The 26,109-nt window shown below is 44.2% G+C and overlaps 1 protein-coding gene across 1 annotated transcript in view; it reads right to left on the bottom strand.

The window, feature by feature from the left end:
- Positions 1-381: 381 nt before the first annotated feature.
- Positions 382-26,109, bottom strand: part of LOC112241032 (MORC family CW-type zinc finger protein 3) — a 28,333-nt gene continuing 2,605 nt past the window's right edge. Inside the window, exons 3-19 of the mRNA XM_024409223.2 lie at positions 19,598-19,730; positions 18,970-19,202; positions 18,626-18,782; positions 18,158-18,299; positions 17,674-17,802; positions 17,187-17,306; positions 16,962-17,059; positions 16,641-16,748; positions 16,419-16,547; positions 16,128-16,202; positions 5,226-5,268; positions 4,961-5,074; positions 4,683-4,839; positions 4,509-4,593; positions 3,161-4,334; positions 2,680-2,903; positions 382-1,177 (exon numbers count right to left, since the gene is read on the bottom strand). Of these exons, the coding sequence (XP_024264991.1) occupies positions 1,030-1,177; positions 2,680-2,903; positions 3,161-4,334; positions 4,509-4,593; positions 4,683-4,839; positions 4,961-5,074; positions 5,226-5,268; positions 16,128-16,202; positions 16,419-16,547; positions 16,641-16,748; positions 16,962-17,059; positions 17,187-17,306; positions 17,674-17,802; positions 18,158-18,299; positions 18,626-18,782; positions 18,970-19,202; positions 19,598-19,730 (3,269 nt within the window). The 3' untranslated portion in view covers positions 382-1,029. The remainder of the gene's footprint in view (positions 1,178-2,679; positions 2,904-3,160; positions 4,335-4,508; positions 4,594-4,682; positions 4,840-4,960; positions 5,075-5,225; positions 5,269-16,127; positions 16,203-16,418; positions 16,548-16,640; positions 16,749-16,961; positions 17,060-17,186; positions 17,307-17,673; positions 17,803-18,157; positions 18,300-18,625; positions 18,783-18,969; positions 19,203-19,597; positions 19,731-26,109) is intronic.

The following is a 26,109-nucleotide window of genomic DNA, read 5'->3' as shown; positions in this document are numbered from 1 at the left end:
GGAACTATTTAATACATTTTAGAATAAGGCTGTAACATAACAAAATGTGGAAAAAGTCAAAGGGTCTGAATGCACTGCACCTCTCTGGACTCATCCCCCCCATCTCTTGCATTACAATCTCCCGCATTTGGACCTTAACTTTTAATTAATAATTTACAATTTTGTTAGCGTCCCAGAGGTAGGAATAAGTTTGAAATCCTCTGGAGTGCAAAAACCCTGTTATTTCAAGAGAAACATCAGTCTCAGCTCAAAAGAACAGAGAGGGATTGATAGTACTCTGATAAGACAAACGTGTGACAAGAGTGAGGGGAGAGGTTATGGATATCGTACTCCTAGTTATAAAACATACAACACAAAATAAAAATATATGTTAACTCAAGATTTGGGTGAAAAAGTCTTCATTATTTCTTAGCATATAAATGAACATGAGCACATAAGAGTGAATGCAACATTGAATACTGAACTTAATCTGTCTTGATCTAGGAACGATGTAGAACTGATGGCTATGGCTGTTTTGGGAGAGAAGGGAGTCCTTCTACCAAGCCACAGAGCAGATCATGGTGGAGACTATGTCCCTTAACTCATCAAGTGAAAACTCCTCTGTTCATGACATCATTCCAGGAAAGTTCACTGTGGTCACCTGTAATCGAAGAGAAAAACATCTTCCCGGAACACTGACATGATTCTAGAGCCTCCATCCACATTGGAGTAGTAAGTGTTTGTGAGAAGGAGAGGTTGAACTCAGTAACCCCAAAGTTTCAGTGCAAAATAGCTTACTGTTTGTTGCATCATTAAGTACCACCATGGTCATGGAACAATATAAAAGTGTTTGTACAGCAATACAAATAAATACTTTTCAGTTCATTCCCTCTTTCACTTGTAAAAAATCCATAGAAAATACATTTAAAAAGTGTAAAAACGCAGAGGTAAAAGGAGAGGCAGGAAGTCTCTGTGACCATCTCCAGGTCTGCCTCTCCTCACAGAGTTAGATGGAGGACAACCCCTCCATCCATATCCCGCCCCAGGCCCTTACGCAGGCCCCAACGTCTCCACATCAGTAAGAACCTGATGGAGGATCTCGTCGATGACTGGACAGTCGTAGTTGACTTGTTCAAGGTCCAGCGCTGGGACAAACGTGACAAGGAGACGACCAATGCTCCTCCGAAGCTCCCTCAGCCTGAGAGACAGACAGACAGACAAAGAGAAAAAGGGTGTTCATGTACAGTGCCTTCAGAAACTATTCACACCCCTTGACGTTTTCCACAATTTGTTGTGTTACAGTCTGAATTTAAAATGGATTAAATTGAGACTGTCACTGGCCTAAACACAATACCCCATTATGTCAAAGTGGAATGATGTTTTTACAAATTAATAAAAAATGAAAAGTTGAAATGTCTTGAGTCAATAAGTATTAATCCCCTTTGTTATGGTAGGCCTATATACATTCTGGAGTAAAAATGTGCTTAACAAGTCAGGTAATAGTTTTTTTTAATGACTACCTCATCTCTGTACCCCACAGATAATATGTAAGATCCCTCAGTTGAGCAGTGAATTTCAAACACAGATTCAACCACAAAGACCAGGTTTTCCAATGCCTCGCAAAGAAGGGAACCTATTGGAAGATGGGTATAAATACATTTTAAAAAAGCAGACATTGAATATCCCTTTAAGCATGGTGAAGTTATTACACTTTGTATGGTGTATCAATACACTCAGTTGCCGGAGAGGAAGGAAAATGCTCAGGGATTTCACCATGAGGCCAATGGTGACATTAAAACGGAGTTTAATGACTGTGATAGGAGAAAATTGAGGATGGATCAACAACATTGTTACTCCACAATACTAACCTAAATGACAGAGTGAAGAGATGAAAGCCTGTACAGAACAAAAAATATTCCAAAACATGAATCCTGTTCGCAAATAAGGCCGTTTCTGTCCTGAAAATAAAATGCTATGATTAGGACAAATCCAACACAAACATCAATGAGTACCACACTTCATATTTCCAGGCATGGTGGTGGCTGCATCATGTTATGGGTATGCTTGTCCTTGGCAAGAACTAAAGAGTATTTTAGGATAAAACGGAATAGAGCTAAGCACAGGCAAAATCCAGGAGAAAAATCTGGTTCAGTCTGCATTCTAACAGACAATGGGAGACAAATGAACCTTTCAGCAGGACAATAAACTTAAAGTGGCTTGAAAATATATGGCAAGACAAAGGCTGTCCAGTAATGATCAGCAACCAACTTGACAGAGTTTGAAGATTTAAAAAAAAAACAATCATTTGCAAATATTGTACAATCCAGGTGTGCAAAGCTCTTAGAAACTTACCCAGAAAGACTCAACTGTAATCACTGCCAAAGATTATTCTAATATGTATTGACTTGGGTGTGAATAATATGTACATTTCTGTATTTCTCTCTCCCTTGTGGCAAGGATATGTAGTACAAACACTACGGGAGATAATAATTGTGCAAAAATGTCTAAAAACATGTTTTCACTACTGTCATTATAGGGTATTCTGTGGGTGAGAAAAAAACAACATCCATTTTGAATTCAGGCTGTAACACAACAAATGGTGGAATAAGTCTAGGGGTATGAATATTTTCTGAACGCACTGATGATCTGATGACCATACAGGAATACTGAAGGAAACAGAAGTGAAAATCTTATCCTCACGTCTGGGGTGCCTCCGAGGTCGAGCCATTAGCAGCACTAGTGGCCGCTACGTCTCCCCTCTCTGTCTGGGCAGCTGCAGCCTGAGCTGCTTCTCTCTCCTGTTTCTCTCTCTCCTCTTTCTCTCTCTCCCACTCTTGTTTCTCCCTTCTCAGCTCCACCACGTCCAGCTGCAGCGTCTCACACTGGGACAAGAGGTTGCCCTTTTCCTCTTTCATAGCCTCCACCTGGGGGTGGGAGAGTAGACAGGGACACAAAAGGGAATGGACGGCAGATGATTATGCGGAGGAAGATAAGAAATCACACCAGATAGACAAACCGATTCATGTTCACTTACACACAGTATGATGCATTGCCCCATCACCACCTCTTCATCCTCCACAAACCTGGTACATCAGGTTTCCATCAAACTAGCCTTTTTCACGGTATGGTAAAATATCAACAGCATACTTATAAAGGTATGGGGGATAAAATGGCCACTCACCTGGGAGCGTAGCATGTCACGTTCACAGTTGGCATTGCTGAGGTCCTGGAGCAGAGTGTCTACCTGTACAGCCAGCTGGTCACTGACCTTACTCCCCTCTGCCTGCTCTCGTTCTCCATCCCCTGCTCCAGTCTGACAGGCCAGGTGGCATTGCTCTCTCTTCACAGCGGCCCGGGAATGCTCCTGCATGCTGCCCTCCAGGTCATGGAGCTGGCAGGTCAGCTTGTGGACCTGTTCCTTGAACTGGTCCCTCTCATGGGCTGCAGCCTGCATGAGCTCCAGCAGCTGATCTTGCTGCTCCTGTGCCTCTGACAGGTTACGGAAGTCAATCCGAGGAAGGTCTGATGGGTCTGGGACAGATGGGCCAGCTGAGAATGGGCCTGCAGAGGATGGGCCAGCAGAGGATGGGCCTGGTGTGGATGGGCCTGGTGTGGATGGGGCTGCAGAGGACGGGCCTGCAGAGGACGGGCCTGCAGAGGACGGGCCTGCAGAGGAGGGGCCAGGTGTGGAGGGGCCAGGTGTGGAGGGGCCTGGTGTGGAGGGGCCTGGTGTGGAGGGGCCTGGTGTGGAGGGGCCTGCAGAGGATGGGCCTGCAGAGGATGGGCCTGCAGAGGATGGGCCTGGTTCTGTTCTCTTCCTATCTCTTTCCTCCTTCTTCTTGTTGTCCTCTTCTTTGTTCTTCACTTTTGTCCAGTTCTCTATTCTCTCCTTCTCCTTTTCCACTTCCTCCTTTTTCTTTCGCTCCTCCTCTTCATCCTTCACTTCGCCCCGTATGTCTGTCTGGGTGGTGATGCTCATCTGCTCTGAGGAAGGTGGTAGAGGGGAGAGGTTGGTCGCTGCGGTTCCCGTCTCCACGGAGCTTGTTCCTATGCCATTGGTCCTAACGTTGCCAGTGCCAGAAGGTGTTTCCACAGCCCTACTCTCTGACTTTACCTTGGCCATGTCAAAGGTTGCCTTCTTTGGAATAGGGGTGCTATTGGTCTCCAAGATAACAATGTCATCGTCATCCGTGATCTCATCATCGTCATCGTCAATCGGGATGATGACTGATGGGGATGACACATTCGTCTCTGCTGTCGTTGATGCGGATCCCATAGAGGTGTTTTGGTGGAAACCGTTCACCCTGGGTCTTTTGGTGTCCCTTTCAGAGGTCATGGCCAATGTTCTCTTCATTCTACAGAGGATATGGGGGCTTATTATGCACCATTAAACAAATAACAATGATTATTGACAGAATTTCTCTCTCCCTTGTGGCAAGGATATGTAGTACAAACACTACGGGAGAGAGACAGAGAACGAGAGAGAGCATACAAGAGAAGAGAGACTACCACTCAGACAGTGGCCCTACCTTGAAGGTGTTGAAGGGGCTGGAGGGGTTGAAAGAGAGCACACGCTAGAGATGATGGGCATGTGGTTGGAGGAAGGGCTGGTCCCTATGAAGAGAGAGATACATTTATATCAACACCTACATTATCAAAAACATCCCCATCAACATAACATACGCAGTTCACAGTAGACGTACCTGATTGAGTGAGGGGAGAGATCCTGAGAGGAGATGATCTGGGCCTAGCACTGAGTGGTGATGCTGTGGTAGCCCTGGTGCTCAGTGGTGCCTTCACATTAACTCTGACTGTGGGGGGAGCAGAAGCTGGAGACATCTGTACAGCTGTCCTGAAGCTCTACAAATGACAGAGGAAAGGAAGGACATGAGTAGGAAGATTGTATTGGCTGTTTTTATTCAACTAGCTAGTCGTCCTCGCCTCTGTACTAGGTGCTGCTATATGACATATCTAGACCCACCGATGTCTTTATAAGCTGCAGTTTCAGGTCCTCCTGTTGGCGCCTCAGAGCTTCGTTCTGCCGAGCCAGCGCTGCGATCCGCATCCGCTCTGCCTTCTTCTGCTCATCTTCATACTGACACACACACACACACACACCAGAGCCGGGCATTAGGACACACACAACAGGGTACACAAAATAAAAGGTAGAACAAATCATGTGTAGGCATGAACGGGGTGTGACACATACATAGACAGGCAGACAGACACACACAGAAAAAGCTAACCTGTTGTCGTTTCCACTCCTGCTGCATTTTGGTGTTCCTTTCACTGTGAAATAGAGCACAGTTTAATTTGATTGAAAATGAAAAGCCATAATTGCATTAATCTCACCTGCTGACATCATACACATTCTATGGAATCGCCTATCAGGTCCGAAATGATTGGCACCCTTGATAAAGATGAGCAAAAGGTTTTCAATGGGGTTCAAGTCAGGAGACAAATTTTGTCTTCAATTAACAATTTCTCGATTTTGATGTGTGCTTGGGGATATTGTCTTGCTGGAAGTTGCACTTGCGGCCTCCAAGTTTCAGCCTCCAAGGGGAGGCAACCAGGTTTTTGGCTAAAATGTCCTGGTATTTGGTAAAGTTAATGATGCTGTTGACCTTAACAAGTGCCCCAGGACCAGTGGAAGCAAAATAGCACCATAACATTTACATTTTAGTCAAGATCCACCACCATATTTTACAGTAGGTATGAGGTTATTTTCTGCACATGCATCCTTATTTTGTCGCCAAACCCACCACTGACTGGTGTGCATGCCCAAAGAGCTCTGTCATCTGACCATAGCAGCGGTTCCAATCCAAGTGGCAATGCTGTTTATCAAACTCTAGGCATGCACATTTGTTTGTTGCTCTCAATAAAGGCTTTTTCTTGCAACCATTCCAAGGAGCCTATTGGAATGGAGGTGGCATCTAATTGTAGATTTGGAGATGTGGTGACCCGGTAATGTGACAAAGTTTTGTAATTCTCCTACTTTGGCCCTTTTATTTGCCTCCTGAACCATCTTCCTCACTGTGCGTGGAGACAAGATACACATGCGTCCAATACTAGGCAAGTTTACCACTCTTCCAACGGTTTTAAACTTAGAAATTGTTGCCCTAATAGGTAGTATGTATTTGTTTTGCCATTGCCAGATTTATGAAGGTCAACAACCATGTCCCTTTTCGTTTGTGAGTTCTTTTCCTTTTCCCATTGTGATGGATGACAGGGAATTTACATGCATGTTACCTGATGTTTATACCCCAGTGAAACAGGAAGCCACGAAAGGCCATAATACAGTTCCTTAAACTGAGATGAATTTACAAAAGTAGACTGAATTAAGAATTTTTATGAGTACAAATACTTTTGACATGATCTCTTTTAGAACAAAACATTACTTGTTAAACAAATCTCTTTCTCTAAGCAATGCATATATAAAAATAATAATGGACCTGACTGTAGAACATCAACTCCTTGCCTACTGTGTTGCAAAATGAAGTGAGAACTTGCACATTAATCTGTCAAGTCAACAGTCAGGTGTAATTGCTGAAGCAGTTGGCAAAAAATTTGTCCGCCACTTTAAATCTTCGACATACTTCTTATTCTTTTGCACGCTACTCCTCTTACACCGTTTGGATTGAGTTGCTTATATACAACTTTTTAACATCTTTAATACTTTTTAAATTGTTAAGATTTTTGTCCTTATTTTTGTCCTCCATCCACTTTCATGGGATTTCCTCAACATTCTAAAAGGTCCCAGTGTAACACCACTTAACATTCCATTCACTGTAAATGCAAATTGACACAAATTAGCTACTTCTCTGCTTTTCAAATCTGAAATCGGAACCATAATATATTCTACCGATCAATCAATATAGTGGTTTTACTAACTGTGCCAAAGATATATAAACAACTGAAATTTTAAACATATGTCCAACAAGTTAGAGGGCATGACTTCTTGGTCTACTTATCTGCTATTCAAATCTGGAAACAGAACAGATCGATCTGTTACCAATCAAAAAGGACAATTGTTTGAGTAACAGCATCAACTACTTTGTCTGAACTTTTACAAACTGAAATTTTAATTAAAAGTCACAGCTGTTTAAAGTGACAAAAAGTAGCTAGCTAACATCAGCTTCAGCTCTCTCGTGTCATCATTGAGCAGCCCAAACGGAGCAGTTACTACGGATACTCACAGTGCATGGGGCAGCGCTGGGAGCTAGGGACAGACAGACGATCAGCTATAGATACTAATGAAGGAAGTTACTGTATTTCTAATTTCGGGTTAGGCAATCAGGCCTGGGTAGGGCTTGCCCTAAAAAGTCATGCCCATGCAGGGCTCTAGATAGAACGTAGCACTGGTTGCATTAGCCCAGGGCTTCGGGATACAGGTGTGAAACACTACATGTATCCACACACACACTTTATTTTTGCTTGATTGAGCTTGCCTGGCTTAATGGACCAATAGAATAGTCCCAAAATTGCAAACCCTGGCCATCTGACACTCCAGGCAGGCTAGAGAAAACTCTCAAAAGTATAGTATTTGAACATACAGTATTTGATAGACTTTTCTTTCCTAACAGGTCTGAAGGAAAAGTCACACAATCTTCTGTGTCCCTGTCCGATTACGTAAATCAGACAAAATCATGTCATGAACATTTCCTGCAAATTTTATCAATTTGTTTTGTTTATAACTCAAAGTAGATTGAAATTGAACTAGTGACTCGACTTGTGTATCCCCCTGGGGGTAGAGGAGCTATGAGGGAACGGGTGCCCTTATCCTGTCAGTGGGTCCCTCTTCCCACTGATCCCGATTCAGCCCAGAGAACTTCAAGAAAATCCTGCTGTTGTCCAAACCATTGTGATAAAATTTAAATTTAAAACTTCAATCCCTCCTTGTCTCCGGTACTCTATTATCACATTTTCCATATACTGTGGTATTCTAGGAGTGTATTAAAAAAGTGTAGTAGTGAGAGTGTAGTTATTTCTGATCAAATGTGTGATCCGATTGCCCCACAATCCAATGTATTAAGGTTGACACACTACATGACCAAAAGTATGTGGACAGTAATGACGTTGGGCCCGGGAACTGCTACAGCCTCCCCCGCTGCCTCGGGCGGATCGCCGGGCTCCCCCGCTGCCTCGGGCGGATCGCCGGGCTCCCCCGCTGCCTCGGGCGGATCGCCGGGCTCCCCCGCTGCCTCGGGCGGATCGCCGGGCTCCCCCGCTGCCTCGGGCGGATCGCCGGGCTCCCCCGCTGCCTCGGGCGGATCGCCGGGCTCCCCCGCTGCCTCGGGCGGATCGCCGGGCTCCCCCGCTGCCTCGGGCGGATCGCCGGGCTCCCCCGCTGCCTCGGGCGGATCGCCGGGCTCCCCCGCTGCCTCGGGCGGATCGCCGGGCTCCCCCGCTGCCTCGGGCGGTCCGCTCCTGATCCCCGGGTTCGTCCCCTTTGACAGCGTCCTGCAGCTGGAGTCACGCATCGGAGGGGGTACCGTCACGTGTACTCCCTCTCTGGCCTCTAGGTCATCAGGCTGCTGATTATCCCGCACACCTGTCACAATCGTCTCGCGCTCCTGCGCCTCATGACACTCACCTGGATGGACTCCTTCACCTCCTTGATTATCTTCCCTATATCCGTCACTCCCCTTGGTTCTTTCCTCAGGTGTTATTGACTTTGTTTTCATGTCGGTGCGTTGTTAGAATTACGTGTTTGTTTCATTTATTTAAACACCCACTCCTTGAACTTGCTTCCCGCTATCATCCAGAAGGCGAGGTCAGTACAGGTGCATCAAAGCAGGGACCGAGAGACTGAAAAACAGCTTCTATCTCAAGGCCATCAGACTGTTAAACAGCCATCACTAACATTGAGTGGCTGCTACCAACACACTGACTCAACTCCAGCCACTTTAATAGTGGAAATGGATGGAAATTGATGTAAAAATATATCACCAGCCACTTTAAACAATGCTACTTAATATAATGTTTATGTACCCTACATTACTCATCTCATATGTATATACTGTACTCTATATCATCTACTGCATCTTTATGTAATACAAGTATCACTAGCCACTTTGTTTACATACCCTACATTACTCATCTCATATGTATGTACTGTACTCGATACCATCTACTGCATCTTGCCTATGCCGTTCTGTACCATCACTCATTCATATATCTTTATGTACATATTCTTTATCCCTAAACACTTGTGTGTATAAGGTAGTAGTTTTGGAATTGTTAGGTTAGATTACTCGTTGGTTATTACTGCATTGTCGGAACTAGAAGCACAAGCATTTCGCTACACTCGCATTAACATCTGCTAACCATGTGTATGTGACAAATAAATTCGATTTGATTTGACTCTCAGCACACTCTTTACAGACAGACATTTTTGTGATCTAACTGCCCCACAATCATAATTAAATCAGGTTGATATAGTAGTCTATCAAAGTAACCAGACCAATTATATTACTAAATGTAACTGACTATATGTAACTGCATTGCTTCTAATAGTAGATAAATGTTTTTATACTTCTTCCACTGCCACAAAAATACTTTTAAAAGAGAAAGCAAGCCCCACAACTTTACTTCATGTAAAGTTATCATCTAGTTATAATTAGATTTCTTCCATCCACTCTAGAGCTTAAGCGATTTAAGTTATGAATACAAAACAAACTTCTAAAACCTACCGGCTGCCCCAACTTATATTGCTTGAGACATTTTTTTGATAGCATTTAAACTTTTTGTACTACAACAACATTTAAATGAGCTCTCAATGCTTTTTATGACAAAAAGGCCCATAGGCTTGAATGCTAAAAAAAAAATCTCCTTTTACCGTTTAAGCTATCAACTCCAAACCAATGTTCACACGTGCAGAATTACCTAACTTAGATTTCTTGCATTCAGAATTTCGATACCATATATACTTTTTGAACTATAAGCATTTTAATTGTTAATAAAAAAGCTCCATAGGCTTGAATGGGAAGTATTTGAATTTGCCACTGCTCATTCACCGTTTAAAGGGTAGGTAGTATAAACATAACCACATGTAACATATGGATTTGCATTAGTATACACATCAAAAGTCCCAACGCAAAGTTACCTCAACTTGAAAAATGGAAAGTATTACATAAAACCAAATCAGAATTCCTTAGAATGTCAAATTAATGTCAGAAATTAAATCAAATCGTTTGCACTCATGACTACTGGTTTAAATGTAATTTCTTGTTACAAATCAGCTTGTATGGTTGTTAGCCCTACCAGCCTGCTAACGTTACATTAGCACTGTGTACTTCAGCCAGTTGCTATCAACACCTAGTTACAGCTACGTTTTGAAATAGATAACGGCATCTAACCAGTTATCAAATAATGTCACCGGTATAAGCAGATTCCAGAGGCCGACCCAAAACAACGCTGCTGGAGGAGAGGGTGCCAGAGCAGGTTTCTAGTGAGGCTACACCACCCAGAGTATATTACTCGCTAACGTCCAGTCCCTAGTAGACCAAATCAAGGCAAGAGTTGCTTTCCAAAAAGATATCCGGGATTGTAACATACTCTGTTTCACGGAAACATGGCTAGCTGGGGACATGCTGTCGGAGTCTGCACAGCCAACAGGATTTTCAGTGCATCACGCCGAAAGGAATAAACATCTCTCCGGTAAGAAGAAGGGCGGAGGTGTATGTTTCATGACTAATGTCTCATGGTGTAATTGTAACACACAGTAACTCAAGTCCTTTTGTTCACCTGACCTAAAAATCCTCACAAGCAAATGCCAACTGTTTTATCTCCCAAGAGAACTCTCCTAGGTTATTGTCACAGGCGTGTATATCCCCCCTCAAGCGGATACTAAGATGACCATCAAGGAACTTCACTGGACTTTATGCAAACTGGAAACCATATCTCCCGAGGCTGCATTTATTTTAGCTGGTGATTTTAACAAAGCTAATTTGAGAACAAGGCTACCTAAATTCAAATCAACAGAGAACAACACAGTGCCACCGACGCAGCCCGCTACCAAAGACTGGGGGCTCTCCTTCTCCGTGGCAGATGTGAGTAAAACCTTGGTTTCATGCATGTCAACATTAGAAGCCTCCTCCCTAAGTTTGTTTTACTCACTGCTTTAGCACACTCTGCTAACCCTGATGTCCTTGCCGTGTCTGAATCCTGGCTCAGGAAGGCCACCAAAAATTCTGAGATTTCCATACCCAACTATAACATTTTCCGTCAAGATAGAACTGCCAAAGGGGGAGGAGTTGCAGTCTACTGCAGAGGATAGCCTGCAAAGTAATGTCATACTTTCCAGGTCCATACCCAAACAGTTCGAACTACTAATTTTAAAAATTACTCTCCAGAAATAAGCCTCTCACTGTTGACGCCTGCTACCGACCCCCCTCAGCTCCCAGCTGTGCCCTGGACACCATTTGTGAATTGATTGCCCCCCCATCTAGCTTCAGAGTTTGTTCTGTTAGGTGACCTAAACTGGGATATGCTTAACACCCCGGCAGTCCTACAATCTAAGCTAGATGCCCTCAATCTCACACAAATCATCAAGGAACCCACCAGGTACAACCCTAAATCTGTAAACAAGGGCACCCTCATAGACATCATCCTGACCAACTGGCCCTCCAAATACACCTCCGCTGTCTTCAACCAGGATCTCAGCGATCACTGCCTCATTGCCTGTATCCGCTACGGACCCGCAGTCAAACGACCACCCCTCATCACTGTCAAACACTCCCTAAAACACTTCTGTGAGCAGGCCTTTCTAATCGACCTGGCCCGGGTATCCTGGAAGGACATTGACCTCATCCCGTCAGTTGAGGATGCCTGGTCATTCTTTAAAAGTAACTTCCTCACCATTTTAGATAAGCATGCTCCGTTCAAAAAACGCAGAACTAAGAACAGATATAGCCGTTGGTTCACTCCAGACCTGACTGCCCTCGACCAGCACAAAAACATCCCGTGGCGGACTGCAATAGCATCGAATAGTCCCCGCGATATGAAACTGTTCAGGGAAGTTAGGAACCAATACACGCAGTCAGTCAGGAAAGCAAAGGCCAGCTTCTTCAGGCAGAAATTTGCATCCTGTAGCTCTAACTCCAAAAAGTTCTGGGACACTGAAGTCCATGGAGAACAAGAGCACCTCCTCCCAGCTGCCCACTGCACTGAGGCTAGGTAACACGGTCACCACCGATAAATCCATGATTATTGAAAACTTCAACAAGCATTTCTCAACGGCTGGCCATGCCTTCCTCCTGGCTACTCCAACCTCGGCCAACAGCTCCGCCCCTCCCCGCAGCTACTCGCCCAAGCCTCTCCAGGTTCTCCTTTACCCAAATCCAGATAGCAGATGTTCTGAAAGAGCTGCAAAACTTGTACGGGTCCAGATCAGCTGGGCTTGACAATCTGGACCCTCTATTTCTGAAACTATCCGCCTCCATTGTCGCATCCCCTATTACCAGCCTGTTCAACCTCTCTTTCATATCGTCTGAGATCCCCAAGGATTGGAAAGCTGCCGCAGTCATCCCCCTCTTCAAAGGGGGAGACACCCTGGACCCAAACTGTTACAGACCTATATCCATCCTGCCCTGCCTATCTAAGATCTTCGAAAGCCAAGTCAACAAACAGGTCACTGACCATCTCGAATCCCACCGTACCTTCTCCGCTGTGCAATCTGGTTTCCGAGCCGGTCACGGGTGCACCTCAGCCACGCTCAAGGTCCTAAACAATATCATAACCGCCATCGATAAAAGACAGTACTGTGCAGCCGTCTTCATCGACCTTGCCAAGGCTTTCGACTCTGTCAATCACCATATTCTTATCGGCAGACTCAGTAGCCTCGGTTTTTCTGATGACTGCCTTGCCTGGTTCACCAACTACTTTGCAGACAGAGTTCAGTGTGTCAAATCGGAGGGTCCTGTCCGGTCCTCTGGCAGTCTCTATGGGGGTGCCACAGGGTTCAATTCTCGGGCCGACTCTTTTCTCTGTATATATCAATGATGTTGCTCTAGCTGCGGGTGATTCCCTGATCCACCTCTACGCAGACGACACTATTCTGTATACTTCCGGCCCGTCCTTGGACACTGTGCTATCTAACCTCCAAACGAGCTTCAATGCCATACAACACTCCTTCCGTGGCCTCCAACTGCTCTTAAACGCTAGTAAAACCAAATGCATGCTTTTCAACCATTCGCTGCCTGCACCCGCACGCCCGACTAGCATCACCACCCTGGATGGTTCCGACCTAGAATATGTGGACATCTATAAGTACCTAGGTGTCTGGCTAGACTGTAAACTCTCCTTCCAGACTCATATCAAACATCTCCAATCCAAAATCAAATCCAGAGTCGGCTTTCTATTCCGCAACAAAGCCTCCTTCACTCACGCCGCCAAACTTACCCTAGTAAAACTGACTATCCTACCGATCCTCGACGATGTCATCTACAAAATTGCTTCCAACACTCTACTCAGCAAACTGGATGCAGTTTATCACAGTGCCATCCGTTTTGTTACCAAAGCACCTTATACCACACACCACTGCGACCTGTATGCTCTAGTCGGCTGGCCCTCGCTACATATTCGTCGCCAGACCCACTGGCTCCAGGTCATCTACAAGTCCATGCTAGGTAAAGCTCCGCCTTATCTCAGTTCACTGGTCACGATGGCAACACCCACCCGTAGCACGCGCTCCAGCAGGTGTATCTCACTGATCATCCCTAAAGCCAACACCTCATTTGGCCGCCTTTCGTTCCAGTTCTCTGCTGCCTGTGACTGGAACAAATTGCAAAAATAGCTGAAGTTGGAGACTTTTATCTCCCTCACCAACTTCAAACATCTGCTATCTGAGCAGCTAACCGATCCCAATTTTACCTACCTCATCCCCATACTGTTTATATTTATTGACTTTTCTGCTTTTTTGCACACCAATATCTCTACCTGTACATGACCATCTGATCATTTATCACTCCAGTGTTAATCTGCAAAATTGTAATTATTCGCCTACCTCCTCATGCCTTTTGCACACAATGTATATAGACTCCCCTTTTTTTTCTACTGTGTTATCAACTTGTTAATTGTTTACTCCATGTGTAACTCTGTGTTGTCTGTTCACACTGCTATGCTTTATCTTGGCCAGGTCGCAGTTGCAAATGAGAACTTGTTCTCAACTAGCCTACCTGGTTAAATAAAGGTGAAATAAAAATAGATTTTAAAAAAACATTTAAAAGTGTTAACCCTCGCAAGGCTGCCAGCCCAGATGGCATCCCTAGCCGCGCCCTCAGAGCATGTGCAGACCAGGTGACTGGCATGTTTATGGACATATTCAATCCCTGTTCCCTGTTCCCAAGAAAGCTAATGTAACTGAACTAAATGACTATCACCCTGTAGCACTCACTTCTGTCATCATGAAGTACTTTGAGAGACTAGTCAAGGATCATATCACCTCCACCCAAACTGTTACCCGAGATCCACTCCAATTTGCTTACTGCCCCAATAGGTCCACAGACGATGCAATCCTCATCACACTGCTCTATCCCATCTGGACAAGAGGAATACCTATGTTCATTGACTATAGCTCAGCATTCAACACCATAGTACCCCGCCCTGTGCAATTGGGTCCTTGACTTCCTGACGGGCCGTCCCCAGGTGGTGAAGGTAAGAAACAACAACTCCACTCTACTGATCCTCAACACTGGAGCCTCACAAGGGTGCGTTCTCAGCTCCCACCTGTACTCCCTGCTCACCCATGACTGCGTGGCCAGGCACGGGTCCAACTCAATCATAAAGTTTGTAGACAACACTACAATGGTAGGCTTGATTACCAATAACGACGAGACAGCCTACATTGAGGTAAGGGCAGTCGGAGTGTGGTGCCAGGAAAATAACTTGTCACTCAATGTCAGCAAAACAAGAGATTATCGTGGACTTCAGTAAACAGCAGAGGGAGCACCCCCGTATCCACAGACGGGGGCAGTCGTGGAGAAGGTGGAAAGTTTTAAGTTCCTCTGTATACATTTCACAGACAAACTGAAATGGTCCACCCACACAAACATTGTGGTGAAGAAGGCGCAGCAGCGCCTCTTCAACATCAGGAGGCTGAAAAAATGTGGCTTGTCACCAAAAAAAAAAACGCACTAACTTTTACAGGTGCACAATTGAGAGCATCCTGTCGGACTGTATCACCGCCTGGTACAGCAACTGCACCGTCCACAACCGCAGGGCTCTCCAGAGGGTGGTGCGGTCTGCAAAACGCATAACCGGGGGCAAACTACCTGCCCTCCAAGACCCCTACAACACCCGATGTAACAGAAAGGCTAAAAAGATCATCAAGAACAATAACCACCGGAGCCACTGCCTGTTCACCCCACTACCATCCTGAAGGTGAGGTCAGTACAGGTGCATCAAAGCTGGGACAGAGACTGAAAAACAGCTTCTATCTCAAGGCCATCAGATTGTTAAACAGCCACCACTAGCACAGAGAGGCGGTTGCCGACCTACAGATTTGATATCACCTGCGTCCAGCAAAACATTTGGTAGAATTAAAATGTTTTGAACTAGAATAAATGGCCTGGCAACTACCAAACGTTACTGTGGTGGGAAAACTCGCAGCATAATGAAAACACAAGCAACTTGTGCCACGAACCAGTATGGGAAATATGTTGCCATTATTTTGCTTCCATCAACAACTCACACAAAGCACTGTTGTCAATCTAACCGCATTTTGCGGAAGACCTAATGTTGGTTTTTCACTCCATGCATAGACAAAATAATGATGCATGTTTCAGCCTTAAGGTCAATTATCTGCAAATAGCCTAGATATACAGTTATGCATTGAAAATATCTTTAGATGCAGCATTAATTGTTCATTATAAACTGGTTGGTTCGAGCCCCGAATGCTGATTGGCTGACAGCTGTGGTATATCAGATCGTATACCACGGGTAAGACAAAACTTTTTTTTAAACTGCTCTAATTACCATGGTAACCAGTTTATAATAGCAATAAGGCACCCTTAGCAGCTAAGGGCTGCATCCAAGCACGCCGCATTGCATCATGCATAAGAACCGCCCTTAGCCGTGGTATATTGGCCATATACCACTCCCCCTCGTGCCTTATTGCTTAAGTATATGGTAGATGGTTGGGTTCTCACTGTTGCTTGTAGGTTTTCTGGTATGAAGGTTGGTCATCATCGGAGTCTTCAGGCTCTTCCTCTACCATGCAGCTCCTGGAAAGGCAGGCAATAATGAATGCCTATATACTGCCGCGGCAACGTCAACACACACAGGTACACACACAAATACATACACTCCGGTAGGCAAGTAGACATGCGCACAAACAAAGACCGAGGGGGCCCAAAGGCAGGGGGAGTGGGGGGGGTCACACAACATGTTACAGCACTTTATAAACATGTTCATTTAATCTAGGTGGGTTCGGGACACACCTGAATTGGGGGTCGGGATTCATGTGGCAGAACCACTTCTCTGGGAGCAGTCTGCAATCAATCCCATCTGGCAGCTTCCTCCAGCGCAGGCAGGTGTCACATTGCACCCAGTTCTGGTCCGGGCGCTTCCTATGGGGGTAGAGGTACGCAGAGGAACAAGTTAGAGGAGGGATGGAGACACAGAGGAAAGGAGAAAGGAAGATGGAGTAGTGTTTTACTTACATGGTGTCTTCCACTGGTACGGTGCTGTTAGGATCTTCTTTGTCTCTTTTAAAGCGGATCTCTTTCCAGTAGTCCTCCAGCTTAACCCCTAAGTTGTTGATGGTTTTCCTGCACAAAGAAAATAAGAAATAAACTATGACAGTTCACGTAGTGCCACTTTATCCAGCTAAATTATTAAAAGTACACCATCTTTAAAGTATGTGGGGAGATGGCCGCAAAACAGTCCGATTGTTTTGTTTCATTGAATGGAAAACGGTTCTTCAGGAAGTGTTCTTGAAGGGAGCACTCTCTTCTTCACCTATATGCGGTAAGAGTCCTTACCTGTATTTGTCGGTATTGTCAAAATCTTGCTTGTTGTGGGTGGGCTCCAAAAAGTTACACTCGATAACCCCAATGACCCCGAGACCTTGGATGTTGGCCTGAAGGGGGTAGAGGTGGTTATGAGTCAGTGGTGGAGGACATGAGGCATCCGATTACCACAATGGATGGCAATAATTTTTCTTATGCACAATCCACACGCCCAAACATACAAAAACACTATTTTACCTTGAGTTGAACGCCCACTCGCTCATAAGGTTTTATAAGGCGGTTCTTGTGGTACATCATGATGCCGTATTGGTCTTTGCTCTTGGTGTTGTACCCAAACGTGATGGGAATACGTCTGTTCTGGTACAGGACTTAAGGCCTCAAACAGGAAGGAGAAAAGATGACATATCCTCTTCGCTTTGTGAAAAAGACCATATTGTATCACTGTGTTGAACATGAAAATCTAGCTATGGAATGTATTGAACTAATAGTAGTTAAACATAGGTAAGTGATTATTATCGCAAGCTTATAAAAGTATTGTGTCTATGGCAGTGGCTGACGGTATTTCTTGTATGTAGAGTACCCATGTTTTCCTATTTCTATTTTGCCTCCAAAAGAAAACAAAATGAGTGTCTCGAGGATGTGACAACACGAACGCACAGGAAAACACAAACACGAACACACACAGTAAAGCCATCCACGGAGGCTCCTGCGTGGGGTAGGATACCACAAAGTTGGGCTTGTAATAGTCCTTAGCGATGTATGCCAGGCTCTTGGAGATGAGCTCAGTCTTCACTTTCTGCCCTCGAATGACGATCTGCATACGCGGCTTCAGGTACAGAATACTGCAGTATGCCTGAGCACACAAACAGAACATTGAGAGAATACAATAAACAATCAAAATACAACACTAGAAAAATGGGAAATAAAATTTCACACATACAAATGATAATGCACATGTCCAGTGTTTACAAACTCTGTCCTGGGGACCCCAAGGGTTGCAAATGTTGGTTTTTGCCCAAGCTTTACACAGCTGATTCAAATAATCAACTGATCATCAAGCTTCGAGTATTTTAAAATCAGCTGTGTAGTGCTAGGCAAAACCGAGTTTGGAAAACACTGCACTAGTCAAAGGATAAAGTATTTGAATCTAGCTAAAGCTACGCTGTCGTGAGAAATGCTGTATGGAATGTCAATATACTAATACTCACACGTAGCGAGTAGTAACTCTCTGGTTTTGTGAGCAGCTCCGACCGCCTGTATTGCTCACTGGTGCTCTCCAACACATCCAACGGGATTCTGATGTCGTAACTGGATGTTGTGAAATCAAATTCTGTCTGTCCTGTTAATGTCCTGTGGACAAAAATAAACACTTACTGTATAGACTCCTACTCAACCGTTTTGCATGCTCCATACTTCAAAAAGGGCCTCTGTGCCGACCCCTAATGGTGGAATTTTAGGTTTTGATTATGTTCAAGGAGAAAACTAAAGTGAAACCTACAATTCCACCAAGGGAGAAATCTGATGGCCAAGAGAGTGGCAATTCCAAAGGAGAAGTAACATTTGAAAGTAAATTCCACGTAGTGAAACTCAATAGTTGAGGGAGAAAGAAAGAGGGGAAAATGTCCTTATGCGGACTGTGTAAGAGAGGAATACCCAGGTGTGTGTGTGTGTCTGACCTGCGCAGGCTCCAGATGATGATGCGTGTTCCTGAAGAGCCCATGGAGCAGGTGGAGTTGATGGCTTTGAGCTCTGTGAGCAGCTCGTTCTCCGTCTTAAAGAGAGAGTAATACAGGATGTCCTGCAGACTGGCCTTGTGCTTCTCATTCACACGGAGTGCAGAAGTCAAGGACAACACACACAGGGACAATACAACCGACAGACTATAAAATGACACCGTGTACAAGTACATCTATAGATCACCGTCCCACCTGTCCAAACTGTTTGAAGGTGATGACAGTTTAAGCACTATGACGTGTGTGTATGTGCAGTGCGTATGTGTAGTCTCTCTATAGAAGGATATACTGGTTGTGTGCAACGCGTTGGAAGGAGACAATGGGTACGATGATCTGCTCTGCTTTAATCTGTGCCAGGTAGCTCTGTGAGAGCATGCCTACATGCATGGTGTCTCCATCTAGAGACTTGGAGAACACGATGGCGTCTCGTCCCAGACGCATGGACCCCGACTTGAAACCGTTACCGTAGAGACCAATCGGGTGCTGGCCGTTTATGACTGTCTTGTCACTGTAACCGAAGCTGAGGAGGGAGAAAGATAGAGAAACATGGTGGTTTTCTATGTACATCAATCAGAAACATGCATTCTTATAGCACAGCAGACATTCATTTGTTTTTTACTTGTCCCTGGTTTGTTCCGGGGACGTCCCTTAGGACGTTTTCTGAACATTTGTTTTTCCAGTTGTCAAGACATTACATGATGGTCCCATGGGAATGTTCTCTGGGAGGACTTCTGTACATTCCCTGGACGTCACGGAGGACCGAGTCAGGACGTTTTCAGGACATTCACCAGTGTCATCAGGATGTCACGTGATGGTCCCGAAGGGGGTGTTCTCTGCAGGACTTTTGTCCCGGCTTTTATCTAACCTGATTCACCCTGCTAAAGTAGTGGTAATGGTTCAGAGAACTGTCCATACCTGAGCATCTTGTGCATCTTTTCATAGTCCAGCCCATTTCCATTGTCCATGAAGATGAGGCAGTCTTGGCCTTTGAACTGGGTCTTATCAATCCAGAACTGCTTGGCATTGACATCTGGATCATAGGCATTATCTGGGGAAAAGACATAGAAATAAAGGATTTGTAAGCATAGAGGAATATGAACAGAATAAATCAGAAATGAAATTTTTCCACAAATATTGATTTTTCCACTGTTACTTTACAAATCACGAATCTCTTGCATAGTGTTTGCCACTATAGTAGACCACCCAAGCCATTTGCCCAATGCCAACACATCCACGCCAAACCAGCATAGGAGTACAAGCCAAATCACATTGCCATCTGTGTTGCTAATGCTGTGAAAAACTACCACACATCATCAGGGTTTTAGACACCCAATATAACATTAAAGCTGTGTAATGTAAAGTGTGATAGATATAATATGTCCTCCTTTGTTGCTTGTGCAACACGGACCATTAGAACAGGCTGGCTTTGACAGCTGTCACAGAGGATGCAACCCCAGCCTCTGCTGTAGAGGCAACATCCTCAAAACACTACTGGAACATTAGACTAACACAAACATGTGGTCTGGTCTCCCTCTCCCATCAACTACCTTCAAAATCACTCCCTCCCTCTATCCATCTCCTTTTCAAAATGTTCATCCCTACCGCCATCTTTGTACTACTATCTTCTATTGTCTAGCTCCTCCGCTCTCCATTATTGTCTGGAGTAAGCTTGAATCCAAAGGCCTCTCCAAAACCATACTGGCGGGGTGGGGTTGGCAGTGTGTGCAGATGGGAAACACTAGGCTGATGAGAGATATTGCTATAGCCTACGCCTTTGTTGCTCCAGGTACAAAGAGAGAGAAAGAGTGGGATTGGTTAGCAAAAGTGAGGGGTATTGAAGGAAATCAAGAATGTGAGATACTGCAACAGAGAAAGATGGAGATGAGAGATTGATGGTGATAGGAGGAAACTGTATCAGAGACATGCACAGAACTGTGATGGACATCTGAGACGGTATCTGGTGACAGGCTGAATACTAAACTGGGTTGGCAGACAAACTGCAGGCTGGCAGACTGCACTGCAGCAATAGAGACCTGCCTGAGAAACGGCTCACTGCCTGATAAGCAGGGCTCCAGAAGGCAACCATTTAGTTGACCCTATAACTATCTGTGCGAGTTACATTTTTAATTGGTTACACATTCTACCTGGTCACCTCAATCAACATGTCCTATTTTTGGGCCAGATGAAACATTGACTTGGTTAAACAGTAAACTGCATTATACTCATGACTCCTTTAATGAAATGGTCTGCCCTCCTGCCGTGCCTGTTTCGCTGGGGCCACCTGCTGTAATGAGCAAGCCTCGCCCCGTGTGCCCTGAGAAATGCATTCTGATTGGATAACATTTCAAAATGTAACTGCAGAGAAAAAACAACCTTGGAAGCAACTACTGTTGTCCATGTTAAAGAGAGGGACACGGGTATAGGTACAATTAGTTTTCTCATCTTTCTGTAGGTATTATTTGTAATTCTCAACTCTCAATGTTGAGCTCAAAGCACACAGTTATACAATCAATATATTCTGAATGTGGAGCATGTGAAATGTGCATATGCCATGGCGAGTGCACTAGGCCTCATTGGAGATGAGTAGGTAGTAGACCAATTACAAAAGTGTTTTTAGCACATTAAAATGTACTGTTTGATTAACATGGCTACTAGCAGTAGGTGTTATATTTAGAGTTAGCAATCTAGCTAATGTGTTTACAGTTTCCACTTCCTCAGGTGGTGAATGAGCACCAATTGAATTACGCCCATCTCTATATGTAATATTAGTGCATAAAGATAACGGAAAAATCATCTCTATTGAACCCAAAAAAAGCAAAATTCTGTAGCCCCATTTTGACAGTAAAAACAATGCATGATAATCACTGGATTAGATTGCATGTCAAAATATCTTGTATCATGCATTCCTGCTTAGACATGTTAGATGTAACGTGTTTATTGAAAACGATCCCAGTAGTCTACTACACACTTCTAAATAAAGCAATGTGATTGACCTTACAATCCCTTCACAAGATGATCACTCCTATTATTTCTATTGCGTGATGAATTTCTTTGGATGGTGCGACCAAATCATGGGCTGGTACTATCAACTGTAAAAGTTTGTGGCACCAGTACCACCAGGTTAAAACGTTACCCTGGAGCCCAGTGATAAGGCAAAGGGATTAATCATCATGGAGGCTGAAAGTGCGTGTGGAAAAAGACCACCCCAGGGACAGGACTGCTGTAGGATAGGCTACAGGCCTAGCCCGAAGGATAAAGAGCCTTATCCAGACACACTACTGTAGGCTAATTGTCAGAAACTATTGTAATATGGTTCAGAAAATATAAAAGGTCTAATCACAATGACGTCATTCGAAAGCAAATCAATGAGATGCAAAGAGAAGTGAGGAAGGCGAGCCGAGGAGGGAAGGGGACCTTGAACACCCATTAAGTTATATTCCCAAACAGTCTAGGGTATCAGAGGCATTACGGAGTGTTGGCATTCCCTCCTTTTCTGACGCTCTCGGTAGTTTGTGTGACAGAGCAGCCCAGCAGAGGGATTATTTCTCAGCATGGGTAAAATGTTCTTATATGCAACATCTATGGCCGCCAACTTGAAGAGTGGAGAAGGGAAAAAGGTAGAGAGGAGGGGCGAGACAGGGGATTACACGGATTTAGAATGATAGTCTGAGCTTCCATTAGGTTATATTCCCACTCATTGTAGGGTTCAGAGAGCTTTAGCATTCTCTGTCCACCTTGAATAGTTTTTGTGCCATAGCAGCCAAGAGCAATAACTTTTTATAGTAGTCTGGAGAACGGTAGTAGAAAGGTAGAGGCAGAGTGAGTATAGGAGGGGAGGACATGGCAGGGGAAAGAAAACGGCATATTCCGTAGTGTGATTTGAATTGAGAGCGATACTCACTGAACATCAATTATGTTATATTCCCACTCACTGTAGGTTCAGAGATCTTTAGCTCTTCAGTGTGTAGTCATACAGCATAGGTTTCATGTAGCATACATCAGAAAGCTACATTCCATGTTATGAAAATTCCAGAATGTTTCCAAAGTCACAGGTAATTACTGGTACATTTTAAGTTACTGAGAATATTCCCTCCCGTTGCAACCCTACTCTGGAAAACAGACATCCCCAGGGACAGGACAGAACCGCTGTGGGTCCGTCTATAGGACTATCACTTTAAATCTGTTTCTGGGTAACCTGTGAGAATAATATTGACGAATACATCGATACGGTGACTGAGTTTAACAGGAAATGAATAGGAAATGTTGTGTGCCCATAGTAACTATTAAAACCTACCCAAACCCCAAACCGTGGATAGATGGCAGCATTTGCGCAAAAATGAAAGAGCAAACCACCGCATTTAAAAATGGCAAGGTGACTGGGAATATGGCCGAATACAAACAGTGTAGTTATTCCCTCTGTAATGCAAACAAACATGTAAAATGTCGGTACAGAGACAAAGTGGAGTCACAATTCAACGGCTCAGACACGAGACGTATGTGGCAGGGTCTACAGACAATCATCGGACTACAAAGGGAAAACTAGCCATGTCGTGGACACCGACGTCTTGCAACCAGCCGGCACCAGACAGCATCTCTAGCCGCGTCCTCAGTGCATGCGCAGACAAGCTGGCCAGAGTGTTATCAGACATATTCAATCTCTCCCTATCCCAATCTGCTGTCCCCACATGCTTTAAGATATCCACCATTGCTTTTTTGGGTACAGGAACAATGGTAACAGAACCTTACACGTTAACCTTACACCCTAGACTAGAGGTCGAACGATTAATTGGAATGACAGATTAATTAGGGCAGATTTCAAGTTTTCATAACAATCGGAAATCTGTATATTTAACTAGGCAAGTCAGTTAAGAACACATTCTTATTTTCAATGACAGCCTAGGAACGGTAGGTTAACTGCCTCGTTCAGGGGCAGAACGACCGATTTTCACCATGTCCGCTCGGGGGATCCAATCTTGCAACCTTACAGTTAACTATTCCAACGCTATAACCACCTGCCTCTCGTTGCACTCCACAAGGAGACTGCCTGTTACGCAAATGCAGTAAGTCAGGGTAAGTTGCTAGCTAGCATTAAACTTATCTTGTAAAAAACAATCAATCATAATCACTAGTTAACTACACATGGTTGATGATATTACTAGTTTATCTAGCGTGTCCTGTGTTGCATATAATCTGACTGAGCATACAAGCATACAAGTATCTGACTGAGCGGTGGTAGGCAGCAGCAGGCTCATAAGCATTCATTCAAACAGCACTTTTGTGCGTTTTGCCAGCAGCTCTTCGTTGTGCGTCAAGCATTGCTCTGTTTATGACTTCAAGCCTATCAACTCCCGAGATGAGGCTGGTGTAACCAAAGCGAAATGGCTAGCGGGGTGCACACTAATAGCGTTTCAAACGTCACTCGCTCTGAGACTTGGAGTGGTTGTTCCCCTTGCTCTGCATGGGTAACGCTGCTTTGAGGGTGGCTGTTGTCGTTGTGTTCCTGGTTCGAGCCCAGGGAGGAGCGGGACGGAAGCTATACTGTTACACTGGCAATACTAAAGTGCCTATAAGAACATCCAATAGTCAAAGGCTAATGAATTACAAATGGTATAGAGGGAAATAGTCCTATAATTCCTATAATAACTACAACCTAAAACTTTTTACCTGGGAATATTGAAGACATGTTAAAAGGAACCACCAGCTTTCATATGTTCTCATGTTCTGAGCAAGGAACTAAAACGTTAGCTTTCTTACATGGCATATACTGCACTTTTACGTTCTTCTCCAACACTTTGTTTTTGCATTATTTAAACCAAATTGAACATGTTTCATTATTTATTTGAGGCTAAATTTATTTTTATTGATGTATTATATTAAGTTAAAATAAGTGTTCATTCAGTTTTGTTGTAATTGTCATTATTACAAATACATTTATTTTAAATCGGCCGATTAAAACCTCTTAAGCCCACCCGACACGCAGACGTCTCATCTAGCCATCAGCAAATGCAAATGTGCTACGGCAAATGCTAATAGCACTCGTTAAAACTCAAACGTTCATTAAAACACACATGCAGGGTACTGAATTAAAGCTACACTCGTTGTGAATCTAGCCAACAAGTCAGATTATTAAAATGCTTTTCGGCGAAAGCATGAGAAGCTATTATCTGATAGCATGCAACACCCCGAAATACCTGAAGGCGACGTAAACAAAAGAATTTGCGTAGCCAGCGCTACACAAATAGCAGAAATAAAATATAAAACATTCATTACCTTTGACGAGCTTCTTTGTTGGCACTCCTATATGTCCCATAAACATCACTATTGGGTCTTTTTTTTAGATTAAATCGGTCCATATATACCCAAAATATCCATCTATGGAAACTGTGTGTTCCAGAAAAAAACACTGTTTCAAAACGGTGTTTTTAAAATTAAAAAAGTTGATGATAAACTTTCACAAAACACTTCGAAATACTTTTGTAATCCAACTTTAGGTATTAGTAAACGAGAATAATCTATCAAATTGATCACGGGGCGATGTGTATTTAATAGCTCCACGTCTTCAAATCATGTTCGGAAATCTCTCTTCCAAAACTTCCTGTCGGAGACCGGAAGGAATGGGGTCTCTCTAACTCGTTTGACCAAGAAACAACGTCCAGGCAATTGACAAGACTGGCGACATCTTGTGGAAGCTGTAGGACTTGCAATCTCAGCCCCATTTAATTTGCTGTCCCACACACAATACATGCAAGTGGCGCATTGATATTTTTTCCAGTTTTCAGTGATCAGTTTTTCTTGCGCTTTTCGATGAAACACACGCTCTGTTAGTCACAGCCGTGATTTAACCAGTTTTAGAAACGTCAGAGTGTTTTCTATCCACACATACTAATCATATGCATATACTATATTCCTGGCATGAGTAGCAGGACGCTGAAATGTTGCGCGATTTTTAACAGAATGTTTGAAAAAGTAGGGGGTAGGCTTAACAGGTTTTAATTAATCGGTATCTGCTTTTTTGGGCCTCCAATAATCGGTATCGCCGTTGAAAAATCATAATCTGTCGACCTCTACCCTAGACCCACTTCAATTTGCTTACCGCCCCAATAGATCCACAGATGATGCAATCGCCATCGCACTGCACGCTGCCCTATCCCATCTGGACAAGAGGATGTAAGAATGCTATAGCTCAGCATTCAACACCATAGTACCCGCCAAGCTCATCATTAAGCTCGGGGCCCTGGGTCTGAACCCTGCCCTGTGCAACTGGGTCCCCACAAGGGTGCGTGCTCAGCCCCCTCATATGTACTCCCTGTTCACCCATGACTGCGTGGCCATGCACACCTCCAACTCAATCATCAAGTTTGCAGTTGACAACAGTAGTAGGCCTTAATTACCAACAATGATGAGACAGCCTACGGGGAGGAGGGTGA

The sequence above is a fragment of the Oncorhynchus tshawytscha genome, linkage group LG03, assembly GCF_018296145.1.
Source record: "Oncorhynchus tshawytscha isolate Ot180627B linkage group LG03, Otsh_v2.0, whole genome shotgun sequence".
In the NCBI taxonomy this organism is placed as follows: domain Eukaryota; kingdom Metazoa; phylum Chordata; class Actinopteri; order Salmoniformes; family Salmonidae; genus Oncorhynchus; species Oncorhynchus tshawytscha.
Note: the sequence above shows the minus strand (reverse complement) of the source record. Positions and strands in the feature narration are given on the sequence as shown.